This window comes from Paramisgurnus dabryanus, chromosome 8 (genome assembly GCF_030506205.2).
Source record: "Paramisgurnus dabryanus chromosome 8, PD_genome_1.1, whole genome shotgun sequence".
NCBI classification, from domain to species: Eukaryota; Metazoa; Chordata; class Actinopteri; order Cypriniformes; family Cobitidae; genus Paramisgurnus; species Paramisgurnus dabryanus.
The window spans coordinates 8,622,005-8,642,208 of NC_133344.1; the positions used below are offsets into that span (position 1 = coordinate 8,622,005).

General features: G+C 43.4%; 1 protein-coding gene across 4 annotated transcripts in view; it reads left to right on the forward strand.

Annotated features, from left to right (window-relative positions):
- Positions 1-20,204, forward strand: part of LOC135771790 (uncharacterized) — a 407,895-nt gene that overhangs the window by 66,962 nt on the left and 320,729 nt on the right. For all 4 annotated transcript variants that reach the window (XM_065282140.1, XM_065282141.1, XM_065282142.1 and 1 more), the window contains exon 6: positions 21-194. In XM_065282140.1, coding sequence (XP_065138212.1) covers positions 21-194 — 174 coding nt within the window. The remainder of the gene's footprint in view (positions 1-20; positions 195-20,204) is intronic.

Here is a 20,204-nt window from a genome sequence, read left to right on the forward strand (position 1 = left end):
TGTGTCTCTATTCTCTACAGGTTGAGGAGTTGTAATATCACAGCTAAAAGTTGTGTTGCTCTGACTTCAGCTCTAACATCAAACCCATCACACCTGACACTACTGGATCTGTCTGATAATAATATTGGAGATTCAGGAGTAGAGTTGATCTCTGATGTACCGAGGAATCCTGACTGTAAACTGCAGATACTGAGGTGAGATCATCTCTCTAATAGCCACACATGCACTTAGGCTTAGTTTAAGTTGGTGTAAAGGCCTCATTGTACTTCTGTGTAGGGCCTACGCCATAGCATAGATGCTAAACCGGCGTGCAATTCTTCAAGCCAGTTGCCGATCAGTCTTACAGTGGCAAAGAAAAAGTTTGTAAACTCCTAGGAATAAACTGATTGTCACAAAATGGGATCTGATCCTCATCTTGGTCACAACAATAGACAAATACAAGTCTACAAGCTGCAAACACACAAAAATTCTAGTTTCTTGTGTCTTTTTGAAAACACCCATTACACATTCACAGTGCTGAAGGAAAATATGAGTGAACACTTGGATTTAATAGCATGTTAAACCTCCCTTGGCAGCAATTGTTCAAGCAAATGCTTTCAGTTGTTCTGAATCAGACCTGCACATCGTTCAGAGGGAATTTTTGCCTAAGATACATTTGTAGGATGTCTGGTGTAAACCACCCTCTTGAAGTCATTCCACAGGTTAAGGTCTGGGCTTTGAATAGGTCACTTCAAATGGTACATTTTGTTTTTCTTAAACCAGCCTGTGAGGATTTACTTCAATGCTTAAGGTCATTGTCCTGCTGCATCAACCAACTTCTACTAAGCTTCAACTGGTGGACAGCCACCCTGACATTATCCTGTAGTATATTTTGTTAAATTTGGGAATTAATTTTCCCCTGAATGATGGCAAGTGGTCCAGGCCCTGAAGCATCAAAGCATGCCCAAATCATAATGTTCCCTCCACCATTCACCTTTTGGGATGATGCTTATTGTTGGTAATCTGTGCCCTTTTTGCTCCATAGTATTTTTTCTGAACAATTCAACTTTTGTTTCCTCAGTCCATAAAATATTTAATTTAATGGGGTTTTCCAAGGTGCTCTTTTTGCAAAGAGTAGCAACAGTCCCAAAGCGTCTCTATTTGTAGATTGTTTGCCTAACTTTAGACTGATGAATTTCTTAAGTCTTTGAAATAACATTGTAACCCTTTCCAGCTTTATGTAAAGCAAAAATTCTAGATCTTAGCTCCTCTGAAAGCTCTTTTATGTGAGGCATGGCTTACATAAGCATGTTCTTTTTGTGCAGAGCAAACTCCAAAGGTTTGAGGGATTTTTTATCAGTCAAAGTAGCTGTAGTCCACACCTCCAAGGGGCGGTTTTCCAGACAGGAATTAGACTAGTCCTAGACTAAAGTAAATGTAAGAGCTGTCCAAACTGGAAACACCTTGCACTGACATATCTTAAAATACATCAGTGCCCTTAGTTTGGCCTCAAAATGCACACAAGTAATGTTTTTAGTAAGGCATGTTTATATTTCCTAATTAAACTAAGGTCTAGTCCTGGCTTAAGATAATCTATGTCTGGAAAACGTCTCGGTTACTATCGTAACCTCGGTTCCCTGAGAGACGGGAACGAGACATTGCGTCCGCTGACGCTATGGGAAACTCCTCCCTCTTCCAGTTTCTGAAGCTTTTATTGAACAACGCCAGTGTTCTGGCCAAAGCCGCCCATGACAGCCTTATAGGGGCAGGACTTCCGCTACTATATAGTCTGTTTAGGCGGCAAAATACTCAGATTCTTTGATTGAACGAACAGTAGAGCTGATCTGAGCAGTAACACGACGGCTTACGCAATGTCTCGTTCCCGTCTCTCAGGGAACCGAGGTTACGATAGTAACCGAGACGTTCCCTTTCGAGAGCGGTCACTCGACATTGCGTCCGCTGACGCTATGGGGATGTATTCAAACACGCCGTGAGAACAGTGAAGAGCAGCTCCAGTGAAGCTTACTCAAGTCTGTGCACCGCAATGCTTCGCTGAGTCGGTGCACAATCCCCGTCCAGTCTGTGTAAGCCAACGCACAGTAGATTGGATGCCTGAGTCTCTAGGGACTCAATCAAGAGCTTATACAGAACAGAATGCATACAGTCACAGGCTGCATGTAGGTCTTATTGCAGCCCTACAGCAGATAAGCAACCTGTAACATTACAACAGCAACGGCTAGGCCGACCCAATGTGGGCGGTAGCAAACATATCCGCGCAGAGTATTTGCTGGTATTAACATATGATGCACGATGGCCAAGATAGCTAGCATGAAAGTACAAAGAAGAAGCGAAAACGCGGCTCCATATTAATACATCAGCTGTACTGGCAATCCAGGACAAACTATGAATAGGCGTCGAATAGTGCGACTACCGAATTAGAATAACACCGCTATGCCAGTGTGGCAGTAATGTGCTGCCCTCATTATCACCTAATGATCCAGTGAACCCAGCTGGATCCCAGCAGCTGACTGCTTAGGTGGAGCAGAGAAATTTCTTAGAATAAGCTGGGCAGGTCACAGCGATCGTTAACAAATGCCATAGCCCCTCTCTGAAGCATAAAGAGTTGCTCTAACAGTAATGTCAGAGCGGAGTGCTTAGATAAATGTATAACACTCATACCGGGCACAGCTCACATCAGCTAGATGGGAAGGTAGAATGCAACCGTCTGTGCTCTAGCTGCGCTGAGGGTGGTTTGACACATAGTCCCTTAAGGGCATGTACAGCCCATGACGGCACTAAAATATGCAAATGATTGGCCACTTCTCTCACTTAAGAGAATTAATTGTGCCTGGCCACTGCGCACCCAAGGCACCAGCATGAAATGCAGCGATAGCTGCATGAAAAACCTTTGGGGTAGACAGCCCACTTTTCCTTCATCTATTCACTGCTGCAAAGATAGAACGTTCGACATGTGACAGTGCACCGGGTCGAAGTCATTGCTTCACACCATTACAGGCGCTGCGTAAAGAGGGCATCTTGTAGAAAGGGCTCGCTGTCCTTACTGATTTTGCGTGTAAGCAGCAAAACCAAATTAGGGCACAACGTGTTTCATACAAAGCGCAACTGGGATAAGGACAAAGCTTACACTTTCCACCATCATGTACCGATTCATTACGTCCAAACCAATCTCAAACATTCACAAGTCCTTAACAGCCCTTAAGTCTGTGTCGCATTTGCGGCAGCCAGGACATGAGCTGCTTAATGAAGAGCAGGCACAAATTGTTGTCTGGTACAGTAGATAGTGCGCTGTGAACTTGAAGGCCGGTCAACCATGGAGGCGTTCGTCACCAGTACAGCAGTGTCTCGGGTGGAATATCTCAGAGCAGACTCATATCCAGAGTGCTCCTGAGAGGGACGGCTCGCATGAAGCCCGTGTCTGTATCCCCAACCAAGCACATAAACGTAAAGCTGGCATGTACACCGGGCTTATATGCTCACACGCACTGTTACAAACCCCTCAAAATTTCTCGTAAGGGTAGTGGGGTTCACACAACATAAAAAAGGATACGCGAGTCAAAGCACCATTTAAATATTTATTAAATGCCGTTGCACTCACGTGCCACGGGCAACTACTTGTAAGGGTTGCGGACGAAAGACTTTCACAAACAATTTACCAAAAACCAAAAACATAGAACAGCCAAAAATTAAATAAATACACAGTTTTTTTACAGCATGAGCGAAATCTCAGGACACACACGGAGCTCTTGTCAAAGCAGCGGGACAAATAACGCTTCCCCTCAAGTGTGCGCCACGCTCACGTAGAGCTAAAGACAGTGGCAGTGACGACCGGGCGACTGGAGTTCAGATGGAAACAGCATAGGGAACTCAGCCTTCTCACGCATTCACCCTCTCCTTTTATCTCCACCCCAAACTTCATCATGAGCCGCAGGTGCACGAGGGCGGAGCTTCTCCTCGGTAAAAGGATAAACCAAATCAATGCAACATACCACACAAAATAATAATAAATACAAAACACGGCCGTAACACTTCCCCCCTAAAAAACAGAAACGGACCAAATTTTTCCTCCAACTCCTTTTAGAGTTAAGGAAAAATAAGGCGGTTTTGACACTCTGAATTAACCCCGGGACAAAGCATCGGCCACCACGTTTTCAGATCCCTTTTTATGGCGGATTTCTAAGTTATACGGCTGCACCATTAGGGCCCATCTCATCAAACGTTGATTATGATTATACATTTTACTGAGAAAGACTAACGGATTATGATCCGTATAAATCATAACTGGATACCTACTGGCCCCCACATAAACATTGAAATGTTGTAATGCCAATAAAAGAGCTAAAGTCTCCTTCTCAATTGTGGAGTAGTTAAGTTGATGACGATTAAACTTGGAAGAAAAGTAGGATACAGGATGAGCTATTCCGTCAGCACCCTCCTGTAAAAGGACAGCTCCCGCTCCGACAGCACTGGCATCCACCTCCAGCTGGAACGCCCGACACACATCCGGAGCCGAGAGGACAGGAGCACTACAAAGGAGAGATTTTGCAGACAGAAATGCCTGATGACAGTCATTAGTCCAAATGAAATCAACTTTAGGGCTACACAATCGAGTTAAAGGAGCAACAACACTCGAGAAATTTTTGCAGAAGCACCGGTAATATCCAACCATTCCGAGGAATCTACGCAGTTCTCGCCTCGTAGTAGGTATCGGATACTCAAGAACAGCAGTCACTTTTACATCTAACGGCCGCACCTGCCCATTTCCTACCTGCTTTCCAAGGTACGTGACCAACGCTTTAGCGAATTCACACTTTTTAAGATTTAAAGTGAGAGACGCAACAGATAAACGATGAAAGACATCGCGCAGAAGTGACAAGTGGTCAGCCCAAGTAGACGAATAAATGACTACGTCATCCAAATAGACGTTACAGTTAGGAACATCGCCCAACACTATAGACATCAAACGCTGGAACGTCGCCGGCGCGTTTCGAAGGCCGAAGGCCATCCGTGTATACTGTAAAAAAGAATCTGGGGTGACGAACGCGGAGATCTCAGAGGCGCGCTCAGTTAGAGGCACTTGCCAATAACCTTTTAATAGGTCTAATTTTGTAATATACTTCGCCACCCCAAGATTATCAATACAATCATCGATACGCGGAAGTGGGAAAGCATCAGGGACAGTAACAGAGTTAACTCTTCGAAAATCAGTGCAAAAACGAACAGATCCATCAGATTTTGGCACCAAGAGACACGGCGAGCTCCAAGGGCTTGTACTCGCAACAGCAAAGCCATTTTGCAAGAGATACATTACCTCGCGTTTCATTTCTTCCCGTTTACTGACAGGGCAACGATATGCATGTTGTTTAATGGGTAGGGCATTACCGACATTTATATCATGCGCAAGGACATTAGTACCGGGAGGAACATCACAGAATAAATTCGGAAAACTATCCAACAACTTCTTAATGTCCTGCTGTTGTTCATCCGACAAATAAGTCAACTGAGAGTGAATATTTGACAAAACTTCCGAGTTTTTCAAACTACCACCCCTGACAACCTCCATGGACACCTCCAATCCATCATCTTCCTCATCTGTAGGCAGAGAAAGTGTCAGCAACGAAACGCGCTCCTTTGACTCAGTCACCGGTTCAGGTCCGGAAACATCAACACTCTCATTAAGAACAGCGGTATCACCTTTAACATCAGCACGGCATAAATATGGTTTTAACATATTGATGTGACATAACCGAGTTTTCCGCCTCCGTTCAGGAGTATGGATAACATAATCCGTGTCGTTTACCTTGCTCTTAACGACGTAAGGGCCAGAGAACCGCGCTGCAAAAGCAGACCCAGGAGTAGGAATCAATACTAAAACTTCCTCTCCCGGTTGAAAATTACGCGCAACTGCCTTCCGATCGAAACAGCGCTTCATTTTCTTTTGCGACCGGGCAAGAGCTTCTTTAGCAGCAGTACAAGCCGTATGTAGACGCTCACGGGTGCGGGAGACAAGATCAAGTATATTCGTCTTCTCGGAAAGACCTGTACACAGAAACTCTTCCTTTAACATTTTCAAAGGCCCACGGACATTATGCCCAAAGACTAGTTCAGAAGGGCTAAAACCCAATAAGTCTTAAAACAAAGGGAACCCCCTCTTCCCAATCATTTCCAGTCTCTAAGCAGTACTTACGCAGACTTGATTTTAATGTCTGATGCCAACGTTCTAATGCGCCCTGCGATTCAGGGTGATAGGCACTCGAAACCACGTGAGACACTCCTAGAGCTTTCAACACATTACGGAACACGCGAGATAAAAAATTCGACCCCTGATCTGTTTGAACAGTTTTTGGGAGACCAAAAGTCGTAAAAAACTTCGTAAGGGCTTTTGTCACAGACCTAGCATTTATGCTTCTTAAAGGAATCGCTTCTGGGAACCGAGTAGCCACGCACATGATTGTCAATAAATATTGACAACCAGATCTAGTGCGTGGAAGTGGACCCACACAATCCACCAAAACGCGCTCAAATGGCTCTCCTACAGCAGGGATTGGACAAAGAGGGGCAGGCGGCACTACCTGATTAGGTTTTCCTCCGACCTGGCAGATATGGCATGTTTTGCAATACTTAATAACATCAGATTTTAAACCTGGCCAGAAAAAATGCTGGAGCACTCAGTTATAGGTTTTATTAATTCCGAGGTGGCCAGACCAAGGATGATCGTGAGCCAAGTTTAATACCTGTTGTCGGAATTGCGAAGGAAGCACAATTTGATGCACTACATTCCAATCATCTGCCTGCTCAGCATTCGGCGTACTGCTCCATGTGCGCATTAGTACTGCGTCGCGCCAATAAAAGTGTTGCTTACCCGGTGACAGTATCTCGTCAGCGCTCGCACGACATTTTTGTAAAGTCGGATCAATTTTCTGCGCATCCATCAGGGCTTTGTGTGAAACTGACGCATCAGTTACGAAATCAAGAGAAACAGGTGAACTTTGCGGCATTTTAGGTGCCGGTAAAACTTCTGGGAATGTTTCATTTCCGAGAATATCTGAAAAAACAGAGTCACAAAGGTTAGTGCTTTCCTGAACATCACGTTTTGCTTGTGCTCGGGTCGTAACAGCACTTATTGAAAACACATCAGGTAACATTTCAGTGAGCGCATCAGACTGCATATCTCCGCACGGAGCATCAGTTACCTTTACCATCGGCATAACCTTACCACCCGCAATATCATTACCCATTATAAAATCAATACCCTTCACAGGTAGCGATGGGCGGACCGCAACTTCAAAGCACCCAGACGCCAATTCAGAAGTCACCCAAATACGATGGAGAGGAACAGTTACAAACCCCATCTCGATGCCCTGCACAATCGTGCTAGTTTCACACGCAGAACCTCCAGAAAAATCTAAAATGTTTGACAGTATAAAGGACTGGGATCCCCCAGTGTCACGCAGAATTCGCACTGGTTTACGGCTTTCGACACCATCCAAAGACACAAATCCGTCAAACACAAAAGGCTGAAAACAGGGATCAGGGGTAGAAGTAGCGCAGGACGACGAGACAGTTTTCACCAGAACTGTACCACGGGGTTGAACAGGCAGTGAATCCTGCCGCTCGTTTTTTCGTTTTAAACTGTGACAATCGGCCATCAAATGTCCCAGCTTGTGACAATAACTGCATTCTTTACGTGACTTTGTGGTCGGACTGCTAGGAACCCACTTGCTTTTAACATCAGATACGCTCTCATTTGGTGCGGAACCCCCAAAATCATTAGAACGCTTAACAAACACCGTTTTGTGCATCAGCGCATATTCGTCTGCTAATACAGCAGCTTGCTGCACCGTACTGACTTTTTGTTCATTTAAATACAAAGCAGTACGCTCTGGGACACAGTTCTTAAATTCCTCAATTAAAATCAGCTCTCGCAGAGAGGTATAATCCGTAACCTTACACGCTTTTATCCAGCGATCAAACAACATTCCTTTCTCACGAGCAAACTCGACATACGTTTGAGACGCGGATTTTTTCGTAGTACGAAAACGTTGTCGGTAATGCTCGGGAACCAATTCATAACCTCTCAAAATCGCATTTTTCACCGCATCGTACTGGACGCTCTCTTCCAAAGAAAGGGACGCACACACATCTTGCTGTTAATTTACACTGTAACATCAAGGCCCAAACTTCAGTTGGCCACTTCAGAGCACTCGCAATACGTTCAAACGCTTGAAAGTAAGCTTCAACTTCCTTCTCACGAAAAGGCGGAACTATTGCAATATTTTTAGCTACGTCAAAATGTTGAGACGACTGAACAGACTCGGATACGTTACCTGAAGAAACAGAATTATTAGAAACACTATTCGAATTTGACGGACCAGCCACTGCGTCAGAGCCCTCTTGCAAACTAATAGATGTTTTAGGAATCGATTGCTTAGGGAGACTTTGAGCAGCCTGCAACTCCACCTGCCGAAGTCGCACTTTTGTATCAGCATCAATTCGATACATTTCAATCTGACGTTTTAAATCATCTTGTCTTGCCTGAGCACGATCCTGAGTCTCTAATTGCAGACGAGCTAAACGAACTTTTAAACGTAAATCTGAAACAACTTCAGGCGAAGCCTCTGTAGAAAGAGAACTCGGTTCGAATTTAGGCATTGAAAACGGTGGAACTATCTCTATACCATCAGCAACTGGAGTAGATTGATCACCGATCAGTACTCGTGAAGGACTTCCTGTAGCAGATCTCGCAGGACCAGCTGCTTCCACAGGAACAGCCTCTTGAGGAAAAACCCCTTTATGAACCAACGCAGACATAATACTAGATTTTATCTTCGCTTTACGCTGTGTTTTAGTAACAGAAATCTCATAGTGTTGAGCTATCAGAAATAAATCGTTTTTCCGACATGCCCCTAACCCCTCAACACTAGGCTGATCTATGAATTTGTTCAAATCAAAAGTTGCCATTTTTACTCGAACGGTGAGGAGACAAATAAGGAAAATCCACACACACTCCGGACCTACCTACCTAACCAGAAGTCTAACTACATCCTACAGCTAGTCTTCAGAGGGTACCGATTAAGAGATTGCTCTCCCCCCCGGAGTACCTCCAAACACAACAAACTAAAATAATTAAAAAAAAATAACAAACAGTAAACCGTAGCCAGAGCTGGCGCTAAGCACAGTCCTGTTGGCTTACTCTGACTTACCGGAAAATGTGTAGGACAGACCAGATTTGCTCCACACCAAACAAATCACGTTAATTAATTACCGGCAGCTGATTAAACTCTCGGGAAACAATGATCCCGGACGAGCCCCCAATTTATGTTACGAACCCCTCAAAATTTCTCGTAAGGGTAGTGGGGTTCACACAACATAAAAAAGGACACGCGAGTCAAAGCACCATTTAAATATTTATTAAATGCCGTTGCACTCACGTGCCACGGGCAACTACTTGTAAGGGTTGCGGACGAAAGACTTTCACAAACAATTTACCAAAAACCAAAAACATAGAACAGCCAAAAATTAAATAAATACACAGTTTTTTTACAGCATGAGCGAAATCTCAGGACACACACGGAGCTCTTGTCAAAGCAGCGGGACAAATAACGCTTCCCCTCAAGTGTGCGCCACGCTCACGTAGAGCTAAAGACAGTGGCAGTGACGACCGGGCGACTGGAGTTCAGATGGAAACAGCATAGGGAACTCAGCCTTCTCACGCATTCACCCTCTCCTTTTATCTCCACCCCAAACTTCATCATGAGCCGCAGGTGCACGAGGGCGGAGCTTCTCCTCGGTAAAAGGATAAACCAAATCAATGCAACATACCACACAAAATAATAATAAATACAAAACACGGCCGTAACAGCACACATGCAGAACCACTTTAATCAAAGGAGTGTGTCTGTGGCTGGTTGCTACAATCCCAATCGGGCAATAAGATAGCAGGATGCGCATTTCGCTCAGCTAAGAGGGAACAGCGTTACACCCTGTGAATGTGTGCGGGTCTACATTAAACCTGCTATAAGCACCACCGGCGCGGCTAGTAGTCTCCTATCACAACAGAGGTCATAGTCTAGGGTGAGAGAATAGTGGCTGCACAAGCTGTTCTACCTCTCTCGTCAGGTAAAAACTATATTACCCGTTCGTAAACTCCAGACTCAGTACCGGCGCGCTGCGCCGATTGTGCGACAGGTCTGCACAGCTGGGGTGGTCTGTGTCGAATAAAATTAGCAGCCGCTCTGGGTAATAGTATATACAAATACCCTATAAAGCGGGTGTTCATAATTCTCTCCCTTCTGTATCACAGCGGCGTTAGCCAAGGGAGGAATTGAGTGCTGTTCAGGGTAAGGTAATGGGCTAAACATTGCCGAGCAATCGGGATGTTGTAGCTCCATATTGACATGTTTGCAATGATTCCGATCACACATGTGTGTGCCTATTATAGTATATGTTGTCAGCTGTGGAACAAGCCTGCTGCTAAACATAGGTGTGTGAGCCACCCATCATATGGAGATGTTACAAACCCATGACAAATCATGATAGCGCCGAGCGAGCCATATGTGCCTGAGAGGCTGCTGTAGGGCCACATGGGTTGTGTGTTCAGACACGCACTGATTGCCGACCAATCAAACCTGTCACAGCTCACCGCTTGGATGGCTGGATACAGGATACAAGTGCAGATTCGACTCCACGCATCTGGGACATTTCTGTAACGGATTGCAGCGCACAGGATTCCAGTTACATATTGTGTGGCATAAAGCAATGGTGTGTTACACAGAGCCATGGAAGAACAGAGCTTGGTTCTGCAATAGCACCGAGCGAGGAGATACACTCCTTATACACTGGAACGGATAGTAACCGGTCGTCTGTGCGTGTCGGGTGCCAGTTACATACTGTGTGCTTTGAAGCAAGGTTGCCATTTAATAGAGTTTGTTAACGCCTGTACAGTGATGTTGCAAACTCCTGAACTGTACCACACAGTGCACAACCCAGACGTGTGTGAATCATCTAGCGGAGTGATCCGCTGAAGGGCACTGGCTCACTTGCCGCACATAGAGCCATATAAAAACCAAGTCTGGGTCTGGAGTGGCTTGCTGCTTTGTGCAAGGTCGGATGCAGAACCCGAGAGAGAAAGAGAGACACTTCCTTAAGACACTTCCTTAAGAATGAACAACTTAGTAACAGCTCGCCACGCGCACGCAGGGAGTCAGATACCTGTGTTTGTAGTGAGATATTGCCTGAACACTGCATGGATGTGTAAGGCACAATAGTAATCCTCTGTTGGTACAGCAACATAACTCCTAAAAGTTTACATCCACATCGGCTCACTGCCTTCAGCCAGGGAGCTAAGAGCAGGATGAGAGAGGAGAGAGATAGCCTCTCTATTCAATGCCAATATACATAAATAGCCAGGCATGTAGGCTGCTATTAATAATGTGTATATATACAAATATACGTATGAGTATATATATATATATATATATATATATATATATATATATATATATATATATATATATATATATATATATATATATATATATAGTGCCAAGCAGTACAGTGAGTCTCTATTTAATGCAGATATACATTAATAGCCAGCCGTGTAGGCTGCTATTAGTGTATAAATATATATAAATATACGTATGAGTATAGTGCCGAGCAGTACAATGAGTCTCTTTTTAATGCTGATATACATTAATAGCTAGGCGTGCAGGCTGCTATGAGTAATGTATAAATATATATATACGAATGTATATATATACAGTGCAATGTAGTACAATAAGCCTCTATTCAATGCAAATATACAGTAATAGCCAGGCGTATAGGCTGCTATTAGAAATGTATAAATAAATATATATATACATATATAAAAGTATATATATAGTGCAATGCGTAAGTATAGAGCAACGTTGCCACCAATCGGGGGCGTGTGAGATGCATTGTGCACTGCTTAGATGTGTGTGTGTGTGTGTGTGTGTCGAGACAGATCGCTGTGAGAAGCGATCGGCCACACTCAACACACTTCGCTATACTCGGTCGGTCCCCATTGCTCTGCAGCTCGTGTGTAACGGATGCATAGTGAGCGGGGTTGAGCATTGTGAGTTGTGCATTGCGTTTTGATACGGATCGCTACTCAGTGCGAAGGATCAAACCCGACATTATCCTCCCCTCTTTTTCTTTGCAGCGCGTGTTTAACGGGAACATTCAGAGTATGGCTGAGCGCTGCGCGCTGAGTATCCTCCGTAAGAGCTGTATATTGCTATATATATAGTCTCTATTGGCACATAGTTCAAAGAGGACAAGTGCAGAGGGAATGTCAATATACAGGGCACAGAAGTATGTTGTGCTGATTGGTAGCTCGCTGCCCGTCAGCGGCCATTGCACACAACATCTGAAAGCATAAGCATAGCCAACACATATTCCCGTCGTCACCCGACACAGATGAGGGGCGTGAATGTGTGATGCGGTACCATCACTGATCATACGAAGAGCAACAAGTGTAGCATGGATAACAGGCACAAGTATAACTCTCTGTATACGTAACGTTTCTTCTCGTATAATTTTTGCGGCAGCTTAGACACATTAATGGTGTATTGCCGCCCCCCTCAGTACGTCCGAAGAATAGCAGGTCCGTGTGTACGTATGACGCTACGCAAAATAGCTCGCGTAGTGACGTGGCCAAAATGGGCGCGGTTCACGCGGGACAGCCTGACCCCTCGTTCAGACAGCCAACGACAAGCAGTAGCAGAGCGACGCGATCTCATTCATTTCAATGGAAACCTGGCGACTTCCGGCGACACGAGCGACAGTGACCGTTGGCGACCGTATGGGCGTGTCCAGCGACGCGAGAAAGTTAAGAAAAGTTTAACTTTATGCAAATGTCGAGCGACTTTCGGGAGCGACTACCAATGAGAACAAAGCAGTGGAGTTCACGTCATCCTTCTCTCGTCAGTTACTGGCGTGGATGGTACTCATTTGTTTATGACAAGCAGATTTAGAAACGCCTCATTGAAAGAGACAAGCGACACACAGCGATAATGTCGCTGGCTGTCTGAGCGAGGGGTTAGGCGAGCATAATGTTATGTTAGGCCAGCCGCTGTGCTAGTGGCTGAAACGTTTAAAATCAGCCAGAGCGCACTGTATCACACAAAGAAGCCAAGGAAAATATTAAGTTACATCTATACAAGCGTGACAGACGGCTATGTCGCAGGTGAAGGTCTTATAAAAAGGAGCCGTCTGCACGCTGTGCTCGCACGTGACCTGTCCCGAAGGGGGTCTGTGCATGCTAGCACTGGCCGAAGTGCGTTAAATTACAAAGCAGACACCAGGGTGGGGGTCTTATCATGTAAGGGGAGCGGCCGAAGCTCGCTATAAGTACAGGGTAATGCAACGGTAAATGTATTGTGCACACTGTGGCATTTTCCGCACTGCGTAGGTGGGGAAAGGAAGCCTTGTGTCTTTCCCGCGTCCGTAACCTCGGATACCCCGGGGGTATGAGGCTAATAGGGCGTGTAACGTTACCGTGGAATGCACGCGACGTTCTCCTCAGTTTGACAGCATTGCCACCAACGGCGCTCTGGCGGCGGCGGTTTGCTGCCGAGAACGCAGTTATTCGATATATCTCGGAGTCCATAAGATACACGGTCCTTCACTCGAGGAGCGAAGCTCAAAATCCTTGTAAAATTCTGCCGGAACACGTGTAAGGGACGCGATCCTTGCGTCCCTCACAAGTGCGACGATCTACGGTGAGACGCTTCAGTCACGGTGAAGAGAAAGAATCTGAGTATTTTGCCGCCTAAACAGGCTATATAGTAGCGGAAGTCCTGCCCCTATAAGGCTGTCATGGGCGGCATTGGCCAGAACACTGGCGTTGTTCAATAAAAGCTTCAGAAACCGGAAGAGGGAGGAGTTTCCCAAAGCGTCAGCGGACGCAATGTCGAGTGACCGCTCTCGAAAGGGAACCACCACCAAATGTATTAACGAGACTCCAGGTGTGCTAAAACCAAAAAGCAAAATTTTTAAGTCACTGATATAACACCACAAAACTCATTCTAAACATGTTTTCCCAAGACTTTTCAAAACAGGATCTAGTAGTCTAGAGTTTTTTCTTCAAAATGATGTGAAAATCATATGGCCTTCTCATTCACATAAAGCAACATATTGATTTACAATTTCTAAGACACTTTTGCTTGGGAAAGGCTGTATGCGTGGAGGTGGGAAAGCTCCTGAATAATCACTGATTGACAGCTGAGAGACAAAAGAGTTGAATAATGAGCCACATAATGAGCCTTGTGGGGATGTTCAACAGGAATGTAACTTTCTCTGTAGTAAAACCATGATAAGGTTTACTTTTCAACATAATGTAAACACACACTTTATATATATATATATATATATATATATATATATATATATATATATATATATATATATATATATATATATATATATATATATATATATATATTTCTATTGAAATATTTTCTATTAATATCACAAGTATAAGTTACCTTTTAAAAACCATAGTAGCCTAATCATGGTAAAGGTACTGTTTGGCCATCGTAAAGTGAACACAGGGTTTGTGTTTGGTTGGCCAGCGAGAGGTTTACTTTTGTCCAGTAAAAAGCTCAAAAGAACAACTGCCTATCGTTGTCTGGACTCTTATTTGTGTTTTTGTAATCATTATAGTAGAAACACAACCAGGGACACGCGCGATAAACTTATCAATGTTTGTTTACAGCCGCCGCCATTACCTCACGTGTTGATCATGAAACAGTAACTTATGTGTGTGTGTGTGCACATGCGGGTGTTCCTGTGTTTAATAAACTTGCTGTGCGGAGATATGCGCTTAGACGCAACTAAATAAGGATTGTACTGTTTGCAATCGCGTATTTAATAAGAATACCAAAAAGCGCGTCGAGTTTCCTGACTCGCGTGTTTGTGTATGTGCGTTCCCGTCGCGTCACCTGTTTGACGGAAGACAAAGAAAACACTCGCGTCTGGAGATAGTGACACACATACGCAAGTAAATAAGGATTTAGATGTCGGACATCGATCACGTCACACTGACGAAGCACACACACTCGCGTCTGTCTGGAGATTTAGGCGCGAGTAAACAAGTATGTAATGTGTGCAATCGCATCTTTTATAATGATACCACAAAGCGCTTCAAATATGAGGCATTGTGTGTTTGTGTGTGCGTTTGGACGTCGATCGAGTCACACTCGCGTCTGGAGATAACTTTAGTTACAATCACGAGTAAACAAGTAGATGTCATGTTTCCAGCACTCGGATTAAAACTCAACACAGCAGTGAATGGCTGCAGAGACGGAATGTCCATTGACTGTGGGGTTGACTAATGAATATGGATGATCTCTGCTCTTCTCTTCAATGGAGGGGGGCGTGGCTCATTATAGATAATGAAGCAACAGAAGAAAGACGGTACATCTCTCTCTTCTAATACAGTTAACAACGAATTACAATATTTGTTTTCGATTTCACTTACATCTTCCAAAAGCAGACATTCCAAGCATTATGTAGACATTTATCTTTTGTTTCTATCATAAATATTCGTTAAGTTACAGTTCATTTTTCTGACGTGTTTCTGAAAGGACTTCACTGAGGGAGAGAGAACAAAACGCGCATCATGTTTATTTTCTTAATTTTGCGAAAAGCACAACATGCTGTTTTTATTGGGAGTGGACAGAAATGATGTATAAATCATATCTGTATGTCCAAAATCAGCAGAGTTATCTAAGTCTCTTTGGGGAGTGATTGGAAAATAAAGAGTTTGCGGCGCCCGCGCCGCAGCCGACCCCAGAGTGTTAATCACATACTTTTTCCACAAGCACTACAAGTTTTTTTGGTTGTTCTCAATAAAGACATGAAAGAACAGTATTTTGTGTAATTATTTTTTAACACATTGGGCCCTATCTTGCACCTAGCGCAATTGACTTTGTCAGTGACGCATGTATCATTTCGTATTTTGCACCGGCGCAAAGCGGGTTTTTCCCTCCACAGACGCACGTCGGCAAACTAGGGAATGAACTTGCGCTGCCTGGGCGGTTCAGCGCAAAAAAGGAGGCGTGTTCCGGCGCAAACCATCTCTTATGCTATTTTGCAGTTTCAAAAAACAATTGCGCTACTAACAAAAAAAAACTAGTCTAAAGTCAGTGGCGCGTTGCGCGTAGTACATGATTCTATTTTAAGGGCGCATGCTTGACCATAATGTTTAGCGTGCACAACGCGCATTGCTTATCTGATCTACACAGATGGAACAGTTATTTTTGCAAAGCATAAATTGTTACAATAAAAAATATTAACACATGAGATAAGGGAAATCATTGTGGTGAGCATTGTGGTGATAGTTTTATGTATTGTGTAGCTGCGTTAAAAAATTCTCATGCAAATAACGATTAAAATATTTTCATAAGTTTGTTGAGTGGCTGTATTACGTTTATTTTATGTAAATAATAATTAAAATGTTTTCATAAGAAACCTTAATGTATGTGAACTTGATTTGTAAGTGTATTTTGGGGTTGGACCTTGCTTGTGTTTCCGATTTCAAAGCCCCCAAACCCTTTCAGCGGTGAGGGTGCTCGCAGGCTGGCGTCAGGTCATGTGTAGAGGCAGATCCACCTCCCGTTACACGGCGTGTCCGATTTATGCTGGCAAGCTTGTGATTCCCCAGTCTCCTGACATTGTAGCGCTTGGCGCAAAGATGGGGAAGCCAGGTGATGAGACAATTGTGGCTATATTTTCTCTCACCCCTGTTTAACCTACGCTGATTTGGGCGGGTTTCTCCTATCCCCATACAAAACAACTTCTCTGTCTTTGACTGCTCTTACAAGAACGTGGGTCTCCTCAGCTGTGAACCGCTCTTGGCGTGCGCCTGGTAAATCCGTCATGATAATAGCAACCCGCCATTGAACTTGCGCCCTTGAGTTTAAAGGGAATGTTGGATAGCGTTCTGATTGGTTTATTTGACGTTACGCCCAAACCACACCTATGAATAATGAACCTACTTCAGACCAACCCCTTATTGATTTGCACCCGACGCAAGTGTTATTTCTCCCGCCGTGAAAATAGCAACAGGGCCCAAGATCCGCCCACAAAGCCACTTGCGCTTTGCGCTTCGCACTTGCGTTTCAGATCGTTAAAATAGAGCCCATTATGTTTGTCAATACCCTTGATTTAGAGGAGATCAGATCACATTAATTTAGAAAACTATAAAATTCCAAAAGGTTCACATACTTGCCACTGTATAACAAGATTTGCAATTACAGTTGAATTTCTACCCTGCTGACTCTGTAGCCGTCTTTAAAGTGCCCATCTTATGACTGCTTTTCCACAAGTTAATAGGTGTATGAGTTCCATAAAGCATGTTTCAAAAGTTGTTTGCTCGAAATAGCTTGTAGGAAAAGATTGTTACCCATCTCTAGTAGCCTCTGTTTCAGTGCAGTTCAGATTGAGCCGTTTTGAGCTAGTCATTACATATTTATGAGCTGCTGCTCTTTTGATCACACCCCACTACTAACGTCATGTGCCCGTGCTTAGTGGTATCGTAAGCAGTACAGACCATACTGTGGTATTATTTTATATATTATTATTATTAACGGTTTATGTTGCCAACAGACAAATCATGCAGAAACGTATCACTAATAAGTACACTACAGGAGAAGAAACTCATGACACACAATGATTCCAGAGTTATTTGTGATGTAGCAGCGTCAACAATACACTCGTTTTCCCTGGACAATACTAACATATTCCCGTTATAAAACATTTTCAAACGCATTATTTTCGCAAATTACAGAAATTAAGACCCGGCGGGGGATGTATACTGCTTGTGGAATGCGTGCTAATTGCTAGAAGCTAGCGGGAGGTCCGGACCATAAAGTTATAGAGGCTCGGGGGTTAGCCTCGTCAGAAAAGCCGGGGGGTAAGGCCCGGTCTCGGTGTGTCAATCTCATCATGACACACAAAGATTCCAGCGTATATTGTGATGTAGCAGTTTCAACAATAAACTCGTTTTCCCTGGACAATACTAACATATTCATGTTATAAAACATTTTCAAACGCATTATTTTCACAAATTACAGAAATTAAGACCCGGGGGGGGGGTGTACACTGCTTGTGGACCGCGTGCTTATTGCTAGAAGCTAGCGGGAGGTCCGAGGCTCGGGGGTTAGACTCGTCAGAAAAGCAGGGGCGGTAAGGGCCGGTCTCGGTTAGTTTGGCAAAACACTTTTAGTTTGGCAAAGCACTATTACTTAGTTCTTGTAGAATTGTAAAATAAAGCCGTTAAATATTTTTTTTAACTTTCGAAACCACGCTGTAAACTATCTAGCCTGCAAAAATATCTATATAGCCTAACTTGCTGTCTACAAACAATTTTAACATCAATATACATTTAAAAGGTATAATTTACGGGATTAGCATCAATGTATGATCTCTGTTTTGAGATACAGATGCTCTAGCATCCTAAATGTAGTATTTTGTGACAGAAGATGACAACATGCAAAATATAACATGACGACTTACCTTTTGTGTTGATACAACGATTGCGAATGGAATCCAGTCTGTTTCAGATGTGTAAATGATCCATGAAACTCCAATAAAATACATTCAATGACCATTTTTGTCCACAAATGCGTATAATCCGTGAAAGCTACATAGTCTGTTGTTTACATCAGATTTCACATCTTCGACGTCTTGTCCTCAAGGGATAGTTCGGCTAAAAACGATATTAAACCCATGATTTACTCACCCCCAAGCTGTCCGAGTTGCATATGTCCATCGTTTTCAGACAAACACATTTTCGGATATTTTATAAAATATTTTAGATCTTTCAGTTGATTAAATGTAATGTTACGGGGTCCACCAATAGTTCACGACCTTCCAGTCCAAAAAAAGTGCGTCCATCCTTCACAAATTAAATCCAAACGGCTCCAGGATTATAAACAAAGGTCTTCCAAGGGTAATCCGTGCGGTGTTGTTGTAGAAATATCCATATTTAAAACTTTATTAACGTAATTAACTACCTTCCGGTAGCGCCGCCATCTTAGACTCCTCTGTATTCAGGAGAGAGTATTAGCGTATTGTACGCACTTTTCTTAGTGACGTAAGACATATTCGGAGGGCGGGGGCACAGAGCAGCAGCAGAGAAACCTCCTTACGCTGCGTAAGCTCTCATCCTGAATGCGGATGAGACTAAGATGGCGGGGCTACCGGAAGGTAGTTAATTACGTTAATAAAATTTTAAATATGGATATTTAATATGCGCCTAAACGGGACGACAACGCGGGTTTGCTTAACACATACATGAATGCGCAGCAGCACAAAAACGCTTTTAAATATGAAAGATTAAAGGATTGAATGTAAAAGATTATTATTGAGTCTCTTGGACATAAATGAGGACTAATTATGAGACGTTAGAAGGCGCAAAGAGCTGCTTCACCTGCAGCCTGGTAAGTAAATAAATGCTTCGCTTTAAACAAATGCATCTGTTTTTAATTTTTTTTTTTTAAATGCTACCTCACGGATTTATGGATGACTTTGTACCTGCGGATATGGTGAGATGAGAAACATTTTTAAGTTATGCTTAAAAAAACTCTTTGCTAAAAAACCGCTGTCCAAAGTGCTGAAACGTGAGGAGAGCCGTTTGTAAATTCTTTATCTCCTGTTTGTTACAAATGAAGTATTTTTACAGTACAAACCTTTTCTTACATACTTGTAAATTATGTTTTGATGATATTGGATAGCCATACATTTAAAGGAATTACAAGCCTGCTTTTTACTTCCATGACTAAAAGAAAACGGGTTTTAAAGGTTTTAATAAAAAAAATAACAATTTCAATACAAGTGAAAAACAACACAATTATTTAACATGAATCTTAAACTGGGGATCTTCTTCCTCCGCTTAGTTTTTCAGTTTACAAAGTCCGTCATCTAAATAGATATTAGACATAGCGCCAGCGCAACTGGCTTTTAAAGGGGATGAGAGCTGAGACTCTCATTGGTTTATTGCACGTTACGCCCAAAACACACCCATTACTCATTAAAAAAAAAGGACCAACCCTTTTCGACCATGCGCTTGGCGCACAAACCATTTTTCCCGTCGTTAAATTAGCAATAGTGCATTCGGACATGCCCATTTAGACGTTGCGCTGTGCGCGTTAGACAATGCGCTTAGATCGTTAAAATATCTT